At 40.8% G+C, this 26,159-nt stretch overlaps 1 protein-coding gene across 4 annotated transcripts in view; it reads right to left on the bottom strand.

The window, feature by feature from the left end:
• LOC142557354 (deubiquitinase OTUD6B-like) overlaps positions 1-25,886 on the bottom strand; it is a 50,899-nt gene extending 25,013 nt beyond the window's left edge. The window contains exons 1-8 of one of the 4 annotated variants that reach the window (XM_075669147.1): positions 24,924-25,670; positions 12,722-12,891; positions 12,540-12,629; positions 9,216-9,353; positions 8,343-8,362; positions 5,040-5,085; positions 2,653-2,761; positions 1,902-1,963 (exon numbers count right to left, since the gene is read on the bottom strand). In XM_075669147.1, coding sequence (XP_075525262.1) covers positions 1,902-1,963; positions 2,653-2,761; positions 5,040-5,085; positions 8,343-8,362; positions 9,216-9,353; positions 12,540-12,629; positions 12,722-12,891; positions 24,924-25,002 — 714 coding nt within the window. In that variant the 5' untranslated portion in view covers positions 25,003-25,670. Of the gene's footprint in view, positions 1-1,901; positions 1,964-2,652; positions 2,762-5,039; positions 5,086-8,342; positions 8,363-9,215; positions 9,354-12,539; positions 12,630-12,721; positions 12,892-18,535; positions 24,455-24,923 lie in introns of those variants that run through there. The other 3 variants (XM_075669156.1, XM_075669138.1, XM_075669129.1) reach the window with 3 other exon arrangements.
• Positions 25,887-26,159: the final 273 nt, after the last annotated feature.

Here is a 26,159-nt window from a genome sequence, read left to right as displayed (position 1 = left end):
AAATACTAAAAGCATACCACGATGAAACCACCGCAGGTCATCTAGGCTGCATGAGAACATTGTCCTGACTCAGACGCAAGTACTACTGGCCAAAGCTACCTGCTGCCGCAAAACATGTGGGGATGCGAGATTCTCGCATGGCCCCTGATATGTTGTTTTCCCTGCATGTCTCGAGTCTCCTGTAATCCGGTTTCTCCACGTAGTTTAGTGCCGCCGATGGTTAGTCTGGTTGCAGCGCATTACGAGAGATGGCGCAAGTGTGGCATTGCTAGCGCCACCTAATGGCGGGGTTGGTCGGGCGTGACAGGGAGTGGGCTCTTCCTCTCTGGCTCCGGGTCAGTAAGCGGTGCGAACATTCCGCGCTAGTACTGATCCATGCTTCTGCGAGACCGTCTCGCAAGGCCTACACCAGAATGGACAAACACGATCATTCAAACGCACCACCGTTCATGTGACTGTTCGCGTGACCGTACGCGCGAACGACCAGGCATTAGTGTCCAGCATGGGGTGAACATATTCCTTCGCCATCCAGTTGCAGTGACTTGCGGACTTCCTCGAACTGCCGCCGCCCCCTCGGCATGTTTCATGAATAGCAACTCGGCTAGCAAACATTAGTGTACGAAGGGTGCAATAAATGCCCTTGTGACTGTTTGCACTACTGTGCTGTCACTCCTTTGTCCCAAGAGCAAGGGTGAGAACCCCACAAACATCACGTACAAACATGTGCCGACTGCAAAAGACGCAAAGCACCTCCCGGCAAGCCTGCAGGTCTCTTACATCCGGTCGAGGTACCAGGCCAGCCATTTGCCCAAGTTGGTATGTATTTCCTGGGCCTATTTCCAACTTCTATAGCTGGCAACAGATGGATCAGATGGATGGAAGAAACTACTGGAATGACACCATTCAGCTTGGTCCACGGCCGCAAAGCCACGAAAATGCTGGATGCCATGCTGCCGCATAAGTTTGATTACCTACCTACCGGCATTGACAAATTTACTCAGCGCGCTAAAGAAGCCAGACAGTTTGCCCCCGTACGTATCTACATTCAGCAAGACCAAGATACAAAACGATACAATCTTCGACACAGGTCCTTTTCCTACACTCCCGGCAACAAAGTATGGGTCTGAATACCCATACGCCGTCATGGACTTTCCGAAAAACCTCTAAGACGGTTCCCTGGGCCGTACAGAGTGATCCGCCCCCTGAGCGACGTGAATTACGAGGTCATTCCTGACAGTGACGATAGCTCCAGTCGCCACAAGAATTACGAGGTCATTCCTGACAGTGACGATAGCTCCAGTCACCGCAAGCACTTACCCGAAGTGATGCATGTGGTACGGATGAAGCCGTACCTGTTAAACTAACTTTTGCTTTTTTTGTTTTTTTGTTTTCTTTTTTTGCATGTGTAAATCTTTGCCGTTGTACACTGCCCTCATATGTTTAAATTGTGCATCGGGACGATGCTTCTTTTGGAGGGACGCAAATGCCGCACCTGTGCTCCGACGAAAAAGAGGACAACGCAAGTATGCATGAGCGTTTTTATCAAGACGCAGTGAAGAAGTAGTTGCTGTTGCGCTCAGCATTAAAAAAGGTGGCCTGTCGCTGTGCCTCCTGAATAGTGCTCTACGACCCGTTTTTTGACATTGTGACAATATGTTTTGACCTCTAAGACAGCATTATGACATGCAGAAGGCAAGAATGTTCGATTTTTGCAATTGCTGAAGCTGTTTCATTACTATAGTGCCAAGAAAATAGCTGTGCCTGTAACATGGCAGTTGTGAAACCACTGTAGCATTTCAATCAGAGTATATTTTTTCAGCATATCCATAAAGATATTTGTGGCAGAAGTGCATGCTGAGCAGTCTACATATCGCAGATATAATGCAAAACATCACTCATACCTCAACTTGACCTCCCCAAGCTGTAGTGCTTGAAACCTCTAAGCAGTAATCTTCATATTCTTCTGCATATGAAAGAGAAAAATAAGAACTTGTTAGGCCTGAAAATATCACTGAAATGCAACATGCAAGAAATGTGATTAAAGCTCAAATAATTTATAGTGACACAATCTAACAACAAACTGTAGGTTATCTGTTGATTGGTTTATCTTGGTATGAATATAACAGGCTACCATTTGGTTGGAATAATTCTGGAGTCGATGAATAACCCCTTGATGAATGATGATGATGAATGATGAAAATCATGAATAACCCCTTGGATCATTTGACTGGTGATTATTGCAATGTTTATATTGATGATATCACTGTGTACTCTCACACTAAATAAGAAGAAATGATAGAATAGTACCATCATCTAATGTAAGTCTCTTACAATCTTGTATTGAAAATACGCAGCAAAATATTCAGTGTCATGAGGAGAGGTATTGAGGTGCACTCGGCGGGGTATTACCATGATGGTTCATGCTATTGACCTACATAGTGATGCTAAATACCATCATTGCTGTGTAGTACTAGGACTACAGCTAGTACAGTGTACAAGATAGTGTAACACTGTATTGCCTTCAGTTAGAAAATCCATGCAGAGTAAAATTAATTGGAAGAAGCCTGTTACACCCAATTATTGTAAATCTTAAAAGTCAGTCGTGACCACACATATACATCTTGATAATCAAGCACACTTTTTATTGTTCACCTGCAGTCATCATGTCTCCATTCTTTCTGCTTGTTAGGAAAGGAAGGAACTCTTCAGCATGAGACAACATGTAGTTTGCGGTTTCTTGCCGTAATTCACTCATGGATTTCTAGAAGCATGGTAAAAAGAAAAAAAATTCTTACTGAAAGTTTTTGCCAGCCCCACGGATTATGGATGTGGCAGAGTCTGCAAGGTCTAAAAAACCCACACTTTATTGCCTACAACATCATTTACTCAACTATATTGATCACAGGACTACAAAGTCGCTGCAGATTTAGTAAGCAAGAGGTTGAGTACCTGTTCAAATATGCACAATAATAAAATAACAGGGACTCTTGGCATAATAATACATGTCGCTTCTGCTACTTGGTTCATACTTAAAGGAGGACAAAAAGGCAAGAAACATACAGGAGAGAAATGCACAGGAGGCGCTACCTGCAACTAAAGAACAAACATACAAAGAAATCTGCAATGTGCACTGACTGGCCTACACCACACACCGAGAGAAAAGCCAACTACATTACATCAAACCTTTGTCAAAATAGTGTAATCATAGCAGTTTCTTAAAAATTCTTCACTGTGCAATATGACAGATCTTTCTGATACAACCATAGTCACTCTTTTTAATGTAAGCACTTCTATAAATTTATGTGCAAGCATGCCAACACTGCTCCCAAGGATTAGGATGCTTAAAACTTACACATGCTGGCATGGTGTTGGTAAATGCAATTTGGTCTTATTTATGGATTGCTCATGTTCTCTTCCTGTGCTCAGTCATTGATGCAACAGCCCACGTGGCTGGTACCAGACCCTACACAGAAATCTTGGCAGTTTATCTGCCTCTTAAGGTAGAAGAATGGAAGCTGGCTTCAGAAAAGTCTAATCTTGCAACTGGAACAGTAACATCTGTCAGTAGCCTATAAATATCTTGCAATAGTTTGCATGTGCTTTGCAAGTGGCAGCCAAGAATAGCAAAGACTGCTCAAATTGAAATGTTTTACAGACTTATCCATTACCATTTTACTAGAATGCTTTATACCAAAATGTAGAACGGAGGGCTCTGTATTATCAGTTGCTACCTCTGGCTGCATCTATTATAGCTAAACTTTGTTTTCAATTCACGGTTATCAGCTTGTCCCCAACAATGTGTGCAGTCTCTCGATCGTTCATACATTTTTCAAGTGCACTGGTGCATCTTCTGAAGAACAAATATAAATACCTTATCATTAGGGATGTTTAAATGTCAAAATGTGAATTGAATTCAAATATTCGAGAAAAACAACCTTCACATATTGAATGTTTTCAATTTCTCGATCGCTAGCAACTATTGTGCACAAGTAACCTCCTCCACGTGTTCATTCAAGAACTGAATTGGTGTCCACAACAACCAAGTACTGCTGCACAAGAATCATTCGGACGAGACTCCATTTGCATCAGTCTTTCTCCCTGTGGGCTAAAAGAACTGTTGAGTAGAACTTGTTGCTGGGCGAGTTGGTTGGGATCTAAAGAATACATTGTTGCGTCAAAAAAGGAAAATAAAAACTTGGGAAGGAAGAGTGCTCAATCTGTCGTTTCGTACTCTTCCTTCCCAAGTCTTTATTTTCCTTTTTTGGCGCAACAATGTATTCTTTAAAAGAACTGTTGTTTTCCCTTAGTATTTGAACAAGATTAATACTATTCAACAATTTCAAATAGTATATTCTTGATTCGTATTTGACATTTCAAATATTTGCACACCCCTACTTATCATGGCTGCACATATGAACGCCACTCAACTGCCAATTGCTTTTCCAAGAGCGTAGCTTTTTCTTTCTTTTTCATTCTTTCTTCTTAGTTAAAAGAGTGCCAGTTCCTTGTTTGGATGACTCAACCACTCCTGTAGCGCTGCAGTTATCTGCCAAGCCTATACTTTGTGTAGTACGGATCTTTTGCAAAGACCTAGGACAACTTTAATACACAGCAAAAGCTTCTTTGCTATGGCGGTCACTGCCTGTCTTCAGGGTAGAAACTCGGCACACCTTTCTGTTCTTTAGTGCACTGAATACAGAGACCTTTACTGTGGTAAATGAGTACCACCTGTTCAACATCAGTCAACGCATGTAGGTATCTGTGAGGACCAGGCATGTGCTTGCACTGTGCTACAAAAAGGCAGTGCTGCACCTAATTTTTACCTCTATTTCCTCGACGCAGTCCACAGGAGGTTTTTTGTTGTAAATGGAAGCTATCTCGAAAGTTTTACAAAAAGTGGTCATGCAAAAGAGGCTTAACAGGACACTACAACATGAACATGAACCACACGTTATCAAATAAAAGCCACCTCGAACCACCAGTCACATATTCATTTTGGGCCACTAAATAATACTAGTAAAGCACTATAAAAAGCTTACCATAACACCAAAAAGGCCAAGCTGATGTTCCATGGCTTTGTACATGCTAAAAAGTTTAGCAAACAACATTAGCAAATTAAGGCAATATTTAAGAAATGAAAACAGTATGAGAGGAACAGTCAACTTAAGGTAACAGAAAACAGTATATTTTCATTTCACACATGAAACAAAACGTGAAGGGTGATGGGACTTTAGTAGCTCCTGCAACTATGGAATGTTAACCGCCATCCACACACAACACCTCAACTGTTGTCTGCAGCACACTACTGTGCAAACGAACTAGGAAACTGAGAAAGCTGGAATATGGTCATGATGTTACAGCACAAAAACAAGGGCAGGAAAAAGTAAGAATGACACCAGAATGCATGACTGACGGTGATGAACTTGCATGCACAAATGTCTCATTGGAATGAATCATCTAACCATAACAGCCACCAGACAAACCAGTATCCTCTAAAATGAAAGAAGACTCATCACCTCCCACTTAGAAAATTGCTTCATCATCACTGTCTGTCTTAGGTCAGCCAACTCCTGTGAGATTTGTGAGGCAGGTAGTGGCCAAATACTGTTCCATAAAGGCCAATTCGTCTTCTGATAAGGGAGTGCTTTTTGAAGTTCGGTGCAAACAATTAGGAAGAGCCCCATTGGCTCCTCCTAATTTGTTTGCACCAGAATTACCCAGTAAACCACATATGTTGTATTAACATCCATGAGTTGTTCCTAGTTGTACTTAAGACTAAGACACATTTATGAGATGTTCCTTTTTATACATTTTACTCAACGTCAACGCTCCTGTAACTAACTATCAAACAGTGGTTGAAATTATGTTGCAAAAATGAAATAGAAAATGATCCTCCACCCGATGCATGGCATGAAGCTACAGAGGAAACCCATATGGGTTTCTCTGAAACAAAGCTTTGGAGTTGAAGAAAAAGTAGTCCTAGTCCAAAATTCGAACCTGGGATCAATGCTTTTCTGAGGCGGTCACTCTACCATCTAAGCTAACCAGGAGGCTACCAGATCGCAGAGCGAGGGCGAATTAATCGACAACTTGAAACATAGGGACACATAATATGGCAAATCAGTTCTGCGGAAGCTCACAAGGTGGAGGAAAGTTCACGAAACGGAAAATTGTCATCCATCCTACTTGTAGTATGAAGCTACAAAATAAACCCACAATCACAAATGCCTTATAATCAAATAGATACAGTAATCTGTACATTGCAGAGACATTTGTGATTTACTGGCTGGTACAGCCCCACTGGCTCTTCACAATTTTTCACCTCCCCCCCATTTTTTCTTTATTGCAATAGCAATTATATGGACACTCCAAGCAAATTTTTGCCATCAGCGTTGGCATCTCTACGAGGTTCTGTATTATTTAGTTATATGTATGCTATATGCCATGCTATGCTATATGACATGCGGAATATGCAGGTTATATCGCCGTACCATTCAATCACTAAAGTTGTTCATACCAGGTCTTACCTACATTCTCGACAAAATTGTTCCTCAGAATTTTGAGAATGGCAGCCCACAAACAAATGACATGGAACAAACCATCAACAGCGCATGCCTTTTATCTTAAAACCTTCTCAGACATAAATATTAAAAGCGCAAAACAATAACGGAGCTCAAACAAAAATTATGCAATTGTATTGGCACAGCTGTGCACTACCTCCGGGATCAGCCCAGGAAAGAGGTTTGAAACATACCCAATATGAGAAAGTGGTGGTAAAGTCACTAAGAAAGACGTTGGCTTTAATTAATAAACATAAATGAAATTGTCTGATGGCACGATTCAAACAGAGAACCCCAAGCACAACAACTCGTTTTTACTGAGTCAGCTTACGGTTACTTCAATTCATGCTGCCGTTACTGCTACGAGTCTTATACACTTTGTGTAATATTCTAACATGTTTCCATTGCGTTCATTGCTTTGCACTTATTGCGAAACTATTACTTTCTTTTTTTCCCAGATTTGGGCACGATTTCAAGCCTGACAAACACAGTGGCTTGGATAAGAATTTCAACTGAACACCTTGATCATGATGACCTGATGCTCCAGCTCTACTACATGCCACCGCACTTGGCCAAGTACAGAAGCCCTGGCACACATCAGAGACTGTTATTATGAAGCATAAACTGCGCATGCAAATGAAAGTTAATGAGTACATCTTAATAAATAAATTATTATTAACCAGTGATCATTCTGCAATTCCTAATGTCCACCAGCATGAATAATGAGCCCCTGAAAAAAAACCTCTATGTTTAATGCATTATTTTTAATCATTATGAGAAGTCTGCTGAAACACCTGGTATGTATCAAGGAAAATTAGAGCATAGCCTAATGCAGGTCTAGTATTGGTGGGAAGGCTGCATTTTTTTGTATCTTGAGCACACAAATGTCACATCTGCACTTGCGCTCTGTAAGATACCAAGCTGGTTTCAGTGTTCCAAACTGATTACTACAACAAGCACCACTTGTATATATATAATGAGAGAGAGAGGGGGGGGGGGGTCTTGAGAGTCCCATATTTCAACCATACAGCATGTATTCATCCTACCAGGAATCAAAGGCAGCAGAAAAAATGAATGTCTAACTTTTGGTACTTGTGGGTATTTTTATAACTTTAGGCAAAGTTATGCATAACATTCTGAAATATACAGTGGGCTCTGAAACAGCTGAACTAATCACTCTGTAGATAACAACCACAGCAATGAATTTATTACCCAAGTGCTAAATGCTTCACTACAATAAAATACGCTCATTCACCTAGAAAATCACTTACATATGATAAATGCCCTCAGTTTTTAATCACAGAGTCATATAGAGATCATACATGTCTAATCACTCATCTATGCATATCTCCACAATTTACTATACAAAAGTATTGGCTGCCTTCCAGCTAACTTTCACTGGCATTTGTGCTTGTGAGAGAATTTCTGAGTGGCTGGGCTGGGCTGCGTGTTTATGGGAGCCAGGCGCCACTGCCAATCAGCACTTCAGCAGCAGACGTAATGTACATGTTCACTAGGTGGACTCTTACAGAATACCCCCCCCCCCCCCCCCCCCAGTAATGGCACAGTTGAAACTTCGGACAGCACTGCACACTGACTAATGTAAAATTTGTATCTTCTAGTTCATGTCCCCTGCCCAAGCAAATAATGCAGCTGCACTGATGGAGTGAGTACAGCTGCTGTTAGTAAAACTTATGTTCAAAACACTTGAAGGGCCTAAATTTGAAGGCTTCCCATAATTCTGAACCAATTCAGTTATCACTACCAAACATGAAGTCTTACCAGTTTCCATCTGAAGGAATCTAAAAAAGAAAATAAGCAAACAATCTTTCTTAAACATCAACACGATACAACACTCTTCAATCCCATGTAAGCAAAACTTAGTACAGTTTAACCGTGATATAACAAACATGAATATAATTAATTATTTGATATAACAAAGTAAATCTAAAGTGTAGCTCGCCAATATTTCACATGCGATGAATGCATGTTTATAAAGAAAGTATTTTTGTGTACGTTGCAGCTTCATTACAATGAGGCTTGACTATACTTAACACTGAGATTGCTTCTGTTTGCACATGTAATAAAGATAATATCTAACTAAGCTCCACTCCCGAGTGCTGAAAAATACAAATTCACAACCTCTTTTTTCTGAATATTTAAATTCTATGAAGGAAAGCATCGTCTCAAAAAACAGAAAACTAAGTGTGTTCATGTACACAACAGATAGCCTTATAAAACAAAGTTTATTAAGTTATATTATCACAGTGTAAGAAGATAAATGCACCACACATCAAGACAAGCACCATAGAGTGCCAGAGCCTAATTAGTGGCATTACAGCCAAAATGGACAAACCATGTAATGTATTCATGCCATTCTGACAGACTGCAACTGTTCTTGATTTTTAATTTTTTTAATAGTTTCTAAAGTGGCAGTTCACTGCTTTTAGCTGTTCCAAATGTGGATGTTTATTAACAAGCCCCAAAATTATTGTAAAACATCTTTAAGCAGAATACAGCCATATATAAGCCATGTTTTGCATTATCAATATTTATTGCTACTGACTAGCACCCGACATATCCTATGTTTTCAATATTGAAAGCTTGATCTCCTGGCATGATAAACAAATTGAAACACCACTGATTTTTGCTTACCTCGTAAATAACCAATCCAAGCTTTCCAAGAATTACTCGTAATTCTCTCTCCTCAACAGCACGTGGAAGGAACTGGTTTTCCACTTCCTGTTCTGCAATCTCTTTTTCACGCCGCACTTCCTTTTGTCGTTTCTTTTCCTAGGTGAGGCAAAGCATCCACATGACACTAAAATTTAACATCTCTCAAAATAACACCAAACTGCATAGTCTCTTTGCGACAAACAAGGAACAAAAGTTTAAGCTTAAGTGTCCTCCAAGTTTCTTCTAAGACACCATCGTCCTGAAAAATACTACTTTACAAGTCATTAAGGCATCCTAAGTTAGAATATACTGCAGCTGTGTGGGACCCATACCACGATAACCATAATTTTTCAATCAAGCTTGTTGAAAAGCTTCATATTTTCAAATTATAACCGTCACCATCATCATCATCAGCAGCAGCAGCAGCAGCAGCTTGTTTTATGTCCACTGCAGGACGAAGGCCTCTCCCTGCGATCTCCAATTACCCCTGTCCTACGCCAACCAATTCCAACACATGCCTGCGAATTTCCCAATTTCATTGCTCCACCTAGTCTTTTGTCGTCCTTGATTGCATTTTCCTTCTCTTGGTACCCATTGTGTAACCCTAATGGTCCAAGGGTTATCTAACCAGCGCCCTACCTGCCCTACCATTTGATGACCTGCCCTACTCCATTTTTTTTCCTCTTGATGTCAATTAGAATATTGTCTATGCCCATTTGCTCTCTGATCCAAACCGCACTATTTCTGTCTCTTAACGTTATGCCCAGCAATCTTCGTTCCATCGCTCTTTGTGCGGTCCTTAACTTGTTCTCAAGCTTCTTTGTCAGTCTCCAAGTCTCTGCTCCATATGTCAGCACTGGTAAAATGCACTGATTGTACACCTTCCTTTTCAATGATAATGGTAAGCTTCCAATCAGGAGCTGGCAATGTCTGCCGTATGCAATCCAACCCAGTTTTATTCTTCTGTGAATTTCCTTCTCATGGTCAGGGTTCCCTGTGGCTAATTGACCTAGGTAAACGTACTCCTTCACAGACTCTAGAGGCCGACTGACGATCCTGAACTCTTGTTCCTTTGCTGGCTATTTATCATTATCTTTGTCTTCTGCATATTAATCTTCAACCCCACTCTTACACTCTCTCTTGTTAAGGTCCTCAATCATTTGTTGTAACTCGTCTGCATTGTTGCTGAATAGAACAATGTCATCGGGAAACCGAAGGTTGCTGAGATATTCGCCGTCAATCTTTACTCCTAAGTCCTCCCAGTTTAACAGCTTGAATACTTCTAAGCATGCAGTGAAGAGCATTAGAGAGATTGTGTCTCCCTGTCTGACCCCTTTCTTTATAGGTATCTTCCTGCTTTTTTTTTTTGTAGAATTAAGGTAGCTGTAGAACCTCTGTAGATACTTTCCAAGGTATTTACGTAAGCGTTCTGTACTCCTTGATTACGTAATGCCTCTATGACTGCTGGTATCTCTACTGAATCAAATGCCTTTTCATAATCTATGAAAGCCATATAAAGAGGCTTATTGTACTCTGCAGATTTCTCGATAACCTGATTAATGACATGGATGTGATCCATTATAGAGTATCCCTTCCTGAAGCCAGCCTGTTCCCTCACCACTATACGTAATACCAATGAAAGACAATCTATTTCTTCTATCACTTAAGACAATCTATCTCTTCCACTACTTGCGTCTCGTAGAACAGTAGCATGTTTGACTGTTTGATCGACACATTTTATTACCATTTCTCCCTTAACAGTGACTTCATTTTTCAGCCTCATTACCTATTGAGCTGCATCGATCATCGCCACGAAGTCGAAATTCAAACAGGCAGCACTAACACGTTCAGTCAGTCTTTTTTTCACAGATCATCGCAATTATGGAGCCACCTTCACGGTGCAATTGTCACGATTGTTGATAACAAGGTCTTTTGTAAGGCATTATTAGCTAAGATTGTATAAATAGGAATGATGAACATGTTATTTTATTTATTTGCCGTACTTGCGAATGATTAAGGAAGACATTTGCTAACACTGTATTAACAGGAATTGTGAAGACATTTTGTTTACATTATTTATTGTACTTGCAAACAATTAGACAATGCATTACATAACATTGTATAATTAGGAATTACTAATATGTTACAATGTTTATTTTATTTTTCATATTTCATTGTTATGCTTCCCGTTTTACCACTACCCTCTGTAATACCCTCGGGCCCTAAAGGTAACATAAATAAAAAATAAGGCTGTGAACATGCATAACCACTGCAAATAGCATTTATGACACAATGTTTTGTTAGAAATGATCAGTCTGCACAGACACAAAGTCGTTTGAGGAAGCAGGACAAAGTTTAAGCAAATCAATGTACTGAACATCATTCCTGGCTGAACGCTGGCTGAACCGCCATGCTTGTGGCTTCCATAGAAAGTAGTGCCAGAGTTGGCTCTTGTCATTTTTGTAGATAACTCTATACTCAGCATTGCCTCCGAGATCAAATAGTGCATGTGGCACAATGAAAATCTTGGAGGCAATGTTTTGGGATTTGCATCAAATCCGCTAATCACCAGGCACATGCTTCTGCTAAGGCATTATTTAAAAGCTGTTAATAACAAAATTATACAATTGCCACTCCTGCAGCACTGTCAAGATTGCTTCAGTAGTATACACAACTCATTTATAACTAATTTACTCAAAGTGCAATTTCACTGCAGCGGGCCTTTAATTTGGCTGAAGTGTGCCAGTAAAAAAGTGAAAGAAGATGCCAGAGTGGTTCCTTGCTATGCCAGTGCGTGACTATGTTGAAGGTTCTCTTCTTTCACTGTTTTTGATAGTAATGTCTTATAAGGCAAACTCCTGAAATAGCCGTTTCAAGTACACTGCATGTAAAATGTGTAGTAGTAGACCTGAATCTCCATTAACTTCAGGTGTGGAAAACACAAAGTTAATGGAGCTCAAGTGTGAACTCCACATTTTTCAGCACAATCAGACTAAACAAAAATTCACATTTTCAGTGTGTCCTGGCAGGGTAATTAATAAACCAAGAAATGCAGTAAAAACTAAATTTCCAGCAAACAGAAGTTTAAGCCTTAAAGGTATAAGGCAGTCTTTTTGGTAACAATGTTGAATATGAAATCAAAATAAACAAGACATGTGACAAACTGAAAACTTGGATTTTCAGCAGTATTCCCACTCATCTTGCAGCTTTAATTATTCAGTGGGAGTTTCTAGCATCTACGGTGGCTGGAACAAATGAGTGAGATTTTCGCAGCAGATTCAAGTAAAACTAAGAAAGGCTTACCCTGCGTTTTTCTGCTTTGCTTGCTTTACTTTGCTTCACAATGTGTTCATGCAGGCTAACAGCATCGAGTTCATCAGTCACACCATCCACCTGCATGTACCACTCGTGTTCTGATATGTTGCATCAACAATTTATTTGCCTATTTTGTCACCATGAAAAGGACAATTAAATTGATACGTTACCTCTGGCTCACCATTGGCTACACCATCACTTTGCAAGGCAACAAACTCCTCCAAGTCTTTCTTATGCTTCTCTTCCAACTCAGCTTCAAGTACGGCTACCTCAGCTGCAACGTCTTTTTTTCTCTTTTTGTCACCCTTTGGTACCGAGTGCTTCAGACTCTGAATTTTAGCTGCAATGAAAACACAGAAACAATGCTGCTTTACAAGCCCAGCCCATAAAAACATGATCACACTAACTTCAGCAAGTGACTAGACCTTTAAGGTGGACTTCTAATCAATTACTATCCAGCTTAAGTGAGCACATTTTTAATGAAATATGTTGGTTCTTAATTAGAAATTTTCATGATATTATAGATGTACATGATGAAAGGAAAGGGGCAAAGAGAAAAATGGGGGCAGAAGTGGGGGGGGGGGGAGTGCAGCAGTGACTGCCCCACCACTGCTGTCTGATTTGTGCACCTGCAAGAGGAATCCATCTATACATCAGAGGATGGGTGGCAGTCACTAGAAAATTTTTAGAATAGCACAGTGAAGCTTCATGGCAGTTGTGGTGGCAATTTCCCTTGAAAGCCACTGCAGTCACACCGAGGAAATTGCTCACAGAATAAATCAAGCATGCTAATTCCTTTAGTGTGAGCACATTAGCATTTTTCAAGTGGAGAGTTTAGGAGAGGCCTTAAGGACCGTTTTTTACAATCTTCACATGCTTCAGCGACACGAGTGTGTCATCAGCACAACCACTGAGATCAATCACACGGTAGGTTAAACGGTTTCAGCACAGCTTCGCTCCTCGTCACCGAAAAGTTGGTGTCGAATGTTGACAGCACGTACAACTGTGTTATTTTTTACATTTCAGGAAGCCATGCATTCCTTAAGTGAGCAAAATCTCACACAACTCGGCACTCGTGTAACTGCTTTCTGTAGAACAGTCTTACTATATATGAAGTTGTTTCATGCCCCAGATCTAATCGCGGCCATTGTGTGTCTTTGTCTGAAATCAATGCGGCATCATTCGCTATGCTTTATTGAGGACAATGTGCAGGAATTTCAGACCAACCAACCTGCAAACTTTAAAATTCATAAAATCCTGTAGACATGACATTGAGCAGGGAGACAGTACACATTTTCTTCTGTTTTTTTACAGAAGCTTGCCCTGAGCACATGCCTTTTAAGGGAACCATACAAATTTTTGCAGGCATAACAGCAGCGCCAAAATAACACACACAAGAATCACTGACGGACATGTTCCTTTCTTTTGTGTGCGTTTTTTTTTTTTTTTTGCCCTGCTGTTATGCCTGCAGTAAGTGACCAAATCGCCCAAGAACTTGTTTTACTGAAACATCCGCACTTTATTAAAGATGACAAGCAGTGACAAACTTTGCACAGCAAATGTGAACAAGAAACACAATATTTTTAGATAACTGACTTTTTCAGCAACTTTGGCATCGCAGATTTCACCTGCTTTAGGAACTTGTCTGTATAAACTTGCTTGAAGCAAGTACCCCCCTCTTGCATCCATTCACCATCAGAAGATTTCTAATGGAAGTTTCAGGGACATGAGCAAAACCTTCTTGTAAACAGAACAACTTTTTTTTTTGTCAGACTTGACACAGCATAAGAAAAATAGTAAAACAAGCCCAAATTCGCAAAATTAAAAACATTCAGGAACGTTGGCAAGTACAAAACATTTTCAAAACTTGTATTGATTTTCCAATCACAGCTGACAATATGGCAGAATTTGACAAGCGTCCATAATAGCAGCCATGGTCAACAAAATTGACAGAGTTGTCCTTCATGCCACAGTTCTTGCACACCACTCAAAACATTATTCTAGGACCAATGTTTATAGCTGCCTTCATGGAATCCAAGCACCAACAGGGCAGCAGCTTGCTAAATCAATGCAAAATTATGCAGTTTATTTTATGCTATTCAATTACCACCATGCATAAAGTGTTTCTGAATAAAAAGATTCACTTTTTTTTTTTTCACCACTATTCTGATTTGCTCAAGCAAGCCATCTACAGGTGGCTACTGTTTTTGTGCATGTCATGTGCCATGCTTTAAGTGCATGTTACAGAAACAAAGATGGTAAGAATTAATCCAAAGCAGCCCACTATAGCGTCCCTCATAACCCACTGTGCAGTTCAGAGACATTCAACACATTTTTTTATTTATTTTCTTCTGCATGAACATGAGTGCAATATCATAAAAAAAAAAAGATTTGTCTTTCTCAGGAGAAGCAAATAAATACTTATGAAATGTTTAGCAGTGGATCTAATGTGATTTACTAAATTAAAATTATATTTGCATGGTAAGGCTATGCTTATCAGTTATTGTAGTTGTTCTTGTTCACAGGAAGAAGCCCAACTATTGCCATCGATACTAGTCCATTTCTTGGTGAGCTGCCCATAGAATATTTTTAATAGTTTACCTGGCTACTTCTTTTCTTCTTTAGGAAGGCTGCATGAATAAATTTTTTCAATACTTAGAGGCAACACGGCACTCCAGGACACTAGAAGTTAGTATCAAATAGGAAAGTGGGCCATCAAGAAATAATCAACAAAAAGAATTTTGTGTGAACAGTTCCTCTTAAAGGTGCACTGAAGCTATAAAGCCCAAAGAAAGAAAAAAAATAAGGAATCAACATTTTGTTCAAGAATTGTTGAGCATCTCTCAAGTACCCAACTATAGTCCATCATTACTTTAAAAAAAGTAGAATAACCTTTCTTTCTTCCCTTCCTACCTACTTAAAGGTATACACATTTGCGTATAGTAAAAACCTCCACTCCTGTCCCTTTGTAGTTACACTAGGAACCTCAAATAAGAACAAGAACTGCTACCAAAAGACTATTTTCAATAGAGAGTGAAAGCTAGAGCTACAAGATAGAAAGCTTGCTAGAAAGCATGGAACTCACCTCAACACACATGCTGCTTGAAACATATGGCACATGAACTCTTTAGACGATTAAGTCCCAGCTAATATGCTAGACAATCACCCATTTAAATAAAAACCACAACAACAAATGATAAATGCGTGCTCATGCACAGAAAAAAAGTAGAGAGAAGGTGTCGTGAAACTACTAGTGACAGGAATGTCATAAATGTTGTTTTCATTTTTAAAGAGTGTAACACCAGTGCACTTTATCATAAAATCTAGCAAGATGGCCTGTCCGGCTACCTGCCTTTTCCTTTCTATTGAAGTGTGCCATGTATGCAAAACTTTACACAAAACACAAGTACTAAAATTTACATTTTGCCAATTATATGTCAATTTAGCATCATACGATTATCCAACACAATGGAAGACAATAAGAAAAATTAATACATGTGTGCACATTACCACTTAGATAACCCATGTGTCATTCTGGAGGCTAGGCAAATTGTCAGCATCACTGTTTAGAAAGTTGGTAAGCTAATTCAAGCTTCATAAAAGCACACACAAAACACTTCCCAAGTATGTGTTTACCTCGGAGATATACTGTGGCTGATCACGTCAACAAGTGAACTTTGTGGATTCTGAATCTATTAAATAAAACGTAAATAGCTGCTTCTGGAAACAGGTGTAGCCATCTTGAATTCTGTAGTTCCTTCAAGTTTCCCCCAAAAAAAAAGGGCATTGTATCACAAGCTTTCAAAAAATGAGAAGAAAGGGGGTTAACCGAGGGGCCCGATTTTTATTACTCATATCATAAGAAGCCAACAAACACTGACACCAAGGACAACATAGGGGAAATTACTTGTGCGTGATAAACAAAATAAAGAAACGATAAATTAATGGAAATTAAAGTGGATGAAAAAACAACTTGTCGCAGGTGGGAACTGAACCCACAACCTTCGCATTTCGCGTGCGATGCTCTACCAATTCTTTATTTCGTTTATCACGCACAAGTAATTCCCCATATGTTGTCCTTGGTGTCAGTGTTTGTTGGCTTCTTATGATATAAGCTTTCAAAAAGGAAGACTAAAGATAAAACTTTAATTTAAGCAGTATTGATCATTTGCAATAGCAAAACTGCCACTTTGATGCTGAGAGGATGTCTGGTAAGCTAGAAAAGACGGAAAATGAATTATAGTTCAAGGGGTGATGTACCAGTTTGTTGTGACGTAATGGGCTTTAAAATTGTCTACTCAGGTCTAGATGATTAATCATTTTTCAGTAAAGACTACATTGCATATTAAGGGAACCAGAGACCCCCCAACCTAACAAATTTCAAAAATTCTTCCTGCACCAAAATGCCCCAAATATGAGAACTTACTTCGAAATTTATAATGTCACACTGACATACTGATACTGAGGTGTCAGCTTACAATTAAAAAAAACAGAAGTTTAGCCTTCATTTTCCTCCACTAGTCATTAACCCTTCTTTTACTTAAATGAAAATTTAAAGTTTTGAACAACATTACCAGTCTAAACCAACTTTGTGTTACTCTTTGGTGTAGCTCTAAAAGGGCCTAGTCCCGAGGAACCTGATGGAAAGAATGCCACTTCCGTTTACAGTAATTACTGACAGACCTGGATGGTTGCGCATAATAAGCATGCAACCTTGTGTGCTCCACTCATCAAAAACCTAATCGAAATAATAGCCCAATGGGTGGTGTCTATGGGCTGCTGCCACCTGCTCGCTAGCAGTTACAAAGTTGGCAAGGAAGAGTCCTCAGTTTGAACATAGGTGGAGCTATCTTTACATTCCACTTGCTAGATTCACAAACCGCGTGTACCTACAAAACTTAGCCGATATGTTCACAGCTCCATGCTCTACCCACAAAACGTATTTACACACCAAGCTCAATGAGTGGTTCAAGGCTTTTTTAACCTATGTATACTGTGCATACCACTACAAGTCTTAAAGGGCCCCTCACCTGGTCTGGCCATTTTGAACTGACAAGCACAGTGCATGTAATGCACGCTAATGATTATGCCTGCAAAGTATTATGCACCGCATGAGGAGCTTAAATTTTAAACCAAACGCCGTTTACCTCATGGGCGCCATGCTCCCAGCCAGAGAGCCAACATTTATTGCGCAAGTGCACCTACATCCATGGCAGTGCTGTGATGTTGCTCACAGCGGCACGCGACTTCGATAATTACTCAGAGCAACATCAGTTATTTGTTTAATCATTGCTTCAGTAGACAAATTAAAGTTTAGAGAAATAATAAAACCCACAAACTGAATGTCTGCAAGTCTTTGTTTTGCTTCGTACCATAGCAAGAGAGATACTTCTGTTTCGTCTGCTTGTTCCCATGTCGTGCAGTCGCGCACGCAGTGAATGAAACTGTCATTTTCTACAGTGTTCCAGTGCGCGATCATTATTGGTGATCCGCTTACAACTGCCTCAGTGTTCGTGTAGCACTGACTTATACCGCTAGTGAGCTGTTCTTATGCACAGTGCACAAAATTGTGCACTACACAAAACAAGGTAAACACAACAGTGCGCACATGAGACTGTCAGCGAAAGACTGCCGCTCAGAAAAAAAAAAAGTAGGAAAAAAAAAGGAAGGCAGGGCCTGCAACGTATGCGTCACGTGATCCTCTAGCTCCAGTATGGAAGAACGCAGGGAAGGAATCTTGTTTGCGGAGGCTAGACGAGGGCAGGAAGAGTGCATGTTGGCAGTGATGCTTACCTCCTGAAATCATAGGTTCGTGGCACTGAAATATGTCTATTTTGGCTATTAATGAACCAATTTAAAAAACTCTTGAGGCAGAACACTCCCTAAAGGGTGCGTAACAACTTGCAGCGTATAACCAAAATTTGCTATGTGGCCTGGTGAGGGGCCCTTAGTTTGCCCACCATGCAAAAGACAGCAACAACCTGTTGTACCATGACCAACCTTAGCACATAGTTAGCTTTATTTTCAAGTTCGTCAAATGATTACACTCTGCAAACATTTCCATGTGCTGCACAGGTGTGTTTTGATTACTAAGCAAGCAGGCTTGCTCAAAATACAAGCTTCTGGTGTGACAATGCAACTTGGCCTAGCGAACTATGTACGCTCTTTATACTAGACACAATAAATGTGACATAGCTTCAAGTGCTCGTGTGCCGTACAAGCAAAAAATATGTATAAATAAGTTATGTTCCAGAGCTCAAGACAGTGCAGAGTTTACATCAAAACAAGAACAAAACACCGATGAAAAGAAGCAAGATATACATAAACTTGTTCCATGAGACGTGTTCAGATGAAAAAGCATTGTTTTCTGATGCTGCATGCATGCATGCATGCCATTGGCCTTCATTGTAAATAATGCCACAGATTTTGCCAAAATTTGTAGAAGCAAGATAACAGCAATTTTCTTAATAGGCTCAAGTTCATGAAAGACAGCTGCCTTTCGTTAATACTCCACCGATGTACAAAACAATGATCAATGGCAATGCAAGTTCTTAATGCAGTGAGTACAATGTAGTACATTGTACAATGAGTACAATGTAGGTATTTCATTGCACAAAATAGCCAAAAAAGCTTAAATGACAGCATTAGCTGCATGCTACAGCAAAGCCACAAACAATGTGACAAGCACTCAAGGAGCTGCCTTTTCACTTTGCATGAGTACATGGACATTACATTCAAGCAGCTCCCAACATTCAGTGTCAATACAGTCAGTGCAGAAAGATGGTTGCAGGTCAGTTCCATAATAAAACAATCAATTCACTAATTCCTAGTGCAAACCAATTATATTTTAAATGCAACAAACACATGGCTTGTGCGACCTTCTGCATATAATGTCTACACTAACACGAAGATCATATCCACAGTTACTAGCATTGCAGCACTTCTCTGCAGTAATTTCTATGTGGCACTAATGAACACTAAATGGCATGATTTAAAAGTTTGGGCTTTAGTTGTCGAAACTTACTAGTCTGCGCAATTCCTAAAAATTAACAACAGGCTCTACTCATGGGGAATAATATGTTAGCAAAAGTTATGTGCCATAGTTGCCCATTTATGTGCCATATGTGCCAAGTTGCAATGGCCAAAAGATGCGGGAATAAACAGCAGGGACTGTGCTGGATTCAATGAAATAGCCTGGAAGACAATGCACTGACACTAGGACGCTCTGCACCCTGTGCCTACCCTCGCTACTTTCATAGGTGTGCACCTTGACACAGTGCTGATCAATGTGCTGGTCAATGCTTTCGTGAGATTATTAAAATATTGGAGAACTGTACAATCGGAACTGATACCCAGTCACCACCATCCATTCTGCACAAATGGCATATGTGACAGGCTTAGCATGTTAAAAAAAGTAAGAATTCCAGAGACAAGGCAACATTTTGGGAGGTAGTTCAAATTGTTCACAGGTTCGACAGTACAGACATCACCACAGCAGCAGAGTTTACGTAGCTAACAGCTCCACTGTTAAAATGGTAAGTAATGCTACTTCACTGTGGAGTTTGTTATTCAGACAGCACTTGTAACCGTAAAGTGGTCACAGCCCAACACAATCACAGCAGTAATGCTTAAATGTGGTGTGAACATGGCAGTGACTGCACACTTGTCCAAATTATAAAAAGTTTTAAAAATTCAAAGGCTTTCAGAACAAAGCATCAGATTGAGTCAGTGGCTGGCTTGAAACAATACAGCATGCTGTGTGAGCCCTTGTTGATATTGTCATTCTTTGCAAGCTTTTCAAAGGTTTCAACACATACTATTGGTTCAATTCGAAAACAATAATGGGATTACTTAGTTGCAACTAGTGAATTTGTTAACCTTATGTGAATGACCAATATTTATAAATGTAAGGCTTTTAGACTGTTTCTGCTTTTGCATTTTGACATGCTTAGTACTTCCCACAAGTTTTCACATTCCATGACCCCGGTTTCCAATATTAAAAGGCTGTACAAGTGACCAATGGAAAGATATGCTGGTGGCATTCTCTGCATTAGAACAGCTTTATTTTTGCACAATCAATATTTAATAATTTTGACAAGTCTCATACTCTCTATGCCCCTTAAGACCGTCTCTCATATTTCCCATATTACTGCCTAACCAAAATATAATATGAACCCAAACATCGTACAATAGACAGTTTTGGGGCAAAGAGAAGAAATTACCCACATACAACACAACGAAACATTTTCAGCCATATAAGACCCCTAAAACCTATGGTAGCAAAATAAAATAAGCGATATTGACATGCCAAAATGTGGAAACCTTTGTAGCATATGTGGAACATAACAGTATTTAATTTCAATTTTTTTTGTTCTCCTTTTGTTGTAGCACAGGTCTTCAAGTTTGTTCGGTCAGTTTCACTTATGATAGCTGGCACAAATTATTCTGCTACTAGCCACTTCAATGAGAGCACTGCTTAAATCGGGACTTTAGCTCAAAAGTAAGTGGCCATAATAGCACAGATATGTTATTACACTTTATAAAGTAACATTTACAGCCTCAAGCTATGTTGTATAATGTCTTAACAAATCTCTTAACACAAATGCAGAAAGTAATGAAGGCATTTGAAAACCTGCAGGCTAGCTCCAGAACGAAACTGCAACAAAAATGTTAACATTTGCAGAATAAAAAGTAACTAACACACAGGACTACTGTTAAACACAACCACCTTTGTAACTGTAGCTACACTAATAGGTCACTAAACCTTTGTGTTGCAGCAAAATTATGTGCACCCAGTGTAGATTGGCTGAACTATTCCGGAACCAATGGCAACTGACATATCTTGATAACCTGGGTGTTGTGCATTCAGTCTGCATGCATGACAATGCTAAAACTGAGAATTCAATATGAAAGGGCAGCAGTCAATGGATTGTATTACATGATCAGTATATACACAATGTAATGAAAGCATTACCACATCCACCTGCTTACTATGCAAGGAGATGACTGCTTATTCCAAGAAAATATTTGCAAGAGCAGAATTGCAAATTAACAGAAAATACAACTACATCACAGGGTCGTGCCTTGCAAGTACAAGGGATAGAAATTAAATGGGTAAATGCCAAATAAAATACAATCAACACTTCTAGCTCTATTTTGTATTTACCTGTGTCATCTAAACATCACAACAGCTGTTCACCCAATGTGTAATTATCGATACCACTTCATAACCAGTCTTATTTCATAACCTTCAATGCATGTGCAAACAACTAATATGCTATGAAACACAAGACATTCAATAGGGTCACAGTAAGCCATGACAGCAAATCGCCCCATTAATATTACAATTCATTTAATATCTATTTTGGTTCCACTATAAAGGTGTCCAATTTTTGTCAGCCTGTTCAAAGTAGTTGAAATGCACCAATCACTCATCCTATAATGCCTCCTAAGGCATTCCCAGAAGGCTCTCAAGGTGAAGCATTCTCTCTCTCATTATACACACATATATATATATATATATATATATATATATATATATATATATATATATATATACACGCCTTCCACTAAAATGCCTTCCACTAAAACTGTCACTCGCAACCAATATACTTGAGGTGCATAACATGCAGATTTAATTGTAAGCTGCCAATGGATAAGTTAACTTTGAAAGTCATGCAGATAAATAATGAGACATGTCTAGTTTTTCTACAACTATTCTTGGAATGAAAAGAGTAACTCATGCACTGCGCAGTCATCACAAGATGGATGAACTTCCAAACATCACGAGCCAGTCATGTCAATGAATGGTATAAATGTTTAAATGGTCCACAATGTGCAATGCAGAAACATACAAACAAATTAGGAAACCCCTGCTAAGGATCAACAGATGACCGACACCTGAGGAGCTTACCGTCTACAAAAATCAGGTATTTGGTGGCAGCAGTCTCTAAATAGTTGAGGTCATGGCTTTAGCTTGGAAACTAACACTGCTACTTTGCAGTAGTGCGGCTGGAAAGGGCATATCACTTAATAAGCGACACATAAAAAACTCTGCTCTGTTCCTTAGTTTATGTCGATGACCTCTTGCTTGACGGGAAGACTCTGTGGTGAATGTGGCAAGCGGATGGGTACACCTGATCCAGTTTCCCAATATGAAGCTGCACGTGGTCGCTGACAGCCTTGCAAATACTGTTCTCTGGTCACACGAAGGTTCTGAAGAAGTTTTAGCTGAGCTTGACCAAGATGCTGATAGTCTGTTTTCCGAAACAAAAGCTTTTTGGAGTGGCTGTCATGTCGTGTTAGCATGGTGCCAAATCCCAAGGCAGCAACTCGCTCAAGAAAAAGGGCAGCAAGTTGTGTGGGGTAGCGTGGCTTCCCAGGGATGTTTGGATCAGTGACTGAAACATATTTCATCTGTGCCACTAATGTTGGTGTGAGAAGGGTCTTCCCACATATTAGCAGCCGCCTGATTTTGTAGTGAAATTTGTCAACAAACTCCTCTTGCGAATCTGGAATAATAGAGCTGAATGAAATGAAGGATTCTTGTTGCTCAGGTAGTGAGATGTGTGAACCACTGAGCTCATTGTCCCGCGCTGGCGATTGAACAATAGACACAGAAAGCTCACGAGGAATTGGAACAGGTACTGGAACTTGCTCGTGGTTTGGCTGCATCTGTACATCAGGTGCCACACAGAAAACTGACGAAACAGAAATATTGGATACTGTTCCATTTGCACAATGCTGAAAGCTGTTGCTCTGATGGGATGTTCTGGGGCTCTCAACAGTGTGGAACAACTCGTCTCGAAGTGGACATTCAAGAAACTCTGCTTTAATTCGCAATGTGTGCATAACTATGTCATGTGCTTCCCAAACATGTGCTGCAGGTATTTCATACTCACGTATGTCAGGCTGAATCGCTGCACTAAGACAACCATCCAAAACATATAGTGCTGCAGCCAACCGAAAGATCTGACTAGTGGCTGTCTTGAACAGTGCAACTCGGCAATTCCAACTTAATGCCAGCTGCTTGAACTTCGACATAAGTTGCGGAAGAACACACCTTGCTTCCTCTGATAACTTGTACTGCACAGGTAAGCAATGTGCTTCTGCAATGGAAAGCAGCAAGGCTTTCAACCTGTCTACCTCCACATCTGCTACCTGTTCATATACAGTGGCCAGGTCCAGTGATCTTTCATGACCACAAGCAAGGAGAACATTAGGCCACATGCATTCCTGGAATTCCAAGTTTTCATACAGCTTTGAAGATAGAACAGAATGAAAAGTATATGGGTCTGTGATACAGCAAAGATTAAAACGTGCTTCACTCAAGAAAGGGACATCAGAAGTTACTGGACACCATAGCACGGGCACACCCAAGGCAAGTCTTTCAAACTTTCCTTTCCCAACAGATGAGAAAACGGATTTTACTTGCTCGAAAGACGTATGTGCACCTATAACAGGCCCAACCTGTGGCAGTGTCAGCAACCTGGTAAGGCTAGTACATGATGCTTCATCCACTACTACAGGCTTTGCTGCAATATCCCTGGAAGGCAGTTCTGAGTGCAAGTCACAAAGAAGTTTTTGTAGGGTCCAGACAAAATTGTGACAACTGTGTTCCCTTGGCACCAAGACAGAAGACCAGAGCACAGGATTTTCTTGCCAAGTCGATGACAGACAAATTTTTGTTGATGATGAAAGACCCATAAGGTGGGATGTGGCTGTAACAAGACACAGGAGTAAAGTGTCCTCTGCTATGCCATGCTTGATGGCACAGTTGGCAAGAAACTCATGAAGGTGCAGCGAGACAATGTTGTTGGCGGGAAATGGGATAGATTGGAGTCTCCTGAAGCAGACTTCAAACTGCTGGGTGTTCAGGTGGTACTGCTGGCATTTGACCGCGCCTAATGGGGAAGGGAGAAATTGAAAAAAAAGAGAGAGAGTATGGGGTAAGAATAAAGTTGCAGCACTCTCCAATCTTAAAACAGCAAAGTCGACAAAAGCTTGAAACGCAACAAGGCAAGTTTATATAAAAAACACCACAAATGCAGTCTAACACGCTCAAAACAGCGGCGCTTGAATTACAATTTCTTAATTCTCTCTCTCTTTTCTTTTTCAAGCTCTCCCTCGCGCGACAAAACCAATCGCGCCGTATGCACTACTGCAATTCGTTCAAATAGCGTTCAGTTTGTAGTAGCAAATGACTTCGTACGCAAATAGCGACAAGGAGTCCGTAACGCCTTCGCAAAGGAGAACGTGCGAAGTTTAATAAACTGCCAGGTCGGACCGCTCGGCATCGCGCAGCTTCATGTGCTCAATTTCTTCTTTACTATAGCGTGCAAGAAAACATGAGCTGATGACGATTTCACTCACCTTGCAATTCTTTCCGTTCCTTCCTGTGCGCTTGCAAAAGCTCATCGTGAGAAAGCCGCACTTGGCCGCTCTCCGCCATGGTACGTATCGCGCTCTAAATTCAGCGACTGTACGGAAGAAACTCGAGCAAGTCAAGCGGACCACTTGCTCAGGGCAAGACAGAATCGTACTAGAAAGCTGTCTAGGCACACGACAATGTCCGCAGTCGCCCTTCCTGCACAGTATTTCTTTTGGCGGCTTCTGACGCAGAGGGCATGTGGCCACACAGGAGCCTTCAGCGACACATGAACAATGCGAGCCAGTACTACCCGTACTAGCTATGGTATCAGCCAACACGCATTGCAAAGTACTTACTACGTACTACTCTGCCCTGCGCAACGTTGGCGGCCACTGTGGCCCCCGCGAACCTTAGGCTGCTGCGGGGTTGCGGCCGCTCTGACGCTGTGGCGGCCGTGGCTAGTGCGCGCTCCCAGATTCCCACAGCTCTCACCTCTGCCCTTCTGCCTTCAGCTTGACCCCACTAGCGCCGCCTATGCCAGAATATGCCGACTACGGTTGGAACGGCGTGCCAGCTTTTCCCTTTAAATTAGTACTATTAATACTGTAAGTGCCACACCAGCCATATGCTTGGCAGTGCACATTATATAGGAGCGCCGGCAAATGCTATGTGTGTGCGTAGTGCGTATTTCGTTGCCAAGCTTGCAATAGAGCCTGCCATTAGCTTTTGTCTATGCAAAGACCGCCGGCTCTACTAGCACGACCGCCGGTATCACCGGCGCGGCGAACGTTCTCCGGTTCTCCTATCGCAGCGTGCAGTCGCGCCCGCGCAGTGCCCGCTCGCGGTGCGGCGCCCGAGTTTGCGCACTGAGGATTTCTCACGGCTCACTGTAGCGCCATAGTGGTAGCGCAGTGACGCAATCGCGTCATGCACATCTTAACAGACGCTGCCTGCCACCTTCGTACGACTTTTCCCATAACAATGTCCATCCAACCATATATCATCGCACATAGGAGGATCTTCGGGAAACAACAGAAAGCCCTGCATAAGCCATCCGCTAAAACGGCCAACACACATATGAGACAAATATTTGGGGCTTGTCCTACGTTTTATACGCAAGCCAAAATCACTGCGGGACGTCCCATTTGGGAATATCACGCGAGACGTCCGCTAGGTGGACTTCCTTTTATTCATTACTATGATTTTTTTTAGTGCAAATGGAAGCACCAGAAATGGAC

The sequence above is a fragment of the Dermacentor variabilis genome, chromosome 1 (genome assembly GCF_050947875.1).
Source record: "Dermacentor variabilis isolate Ectoservices chromosome 1, ASM5094787v1, whole genome shotgun sequence".
Taxonomy (NCBI): domain Eukaryota; kingdom Metazoa; phylum Arthropoda; class Arachnida; order Ixodida; family Ixodidae; genus Dermacentor; species Dermacentor variabilis.
This window is presented reverse-complemented; position numbering and strand designations above follow the sequence as displayed.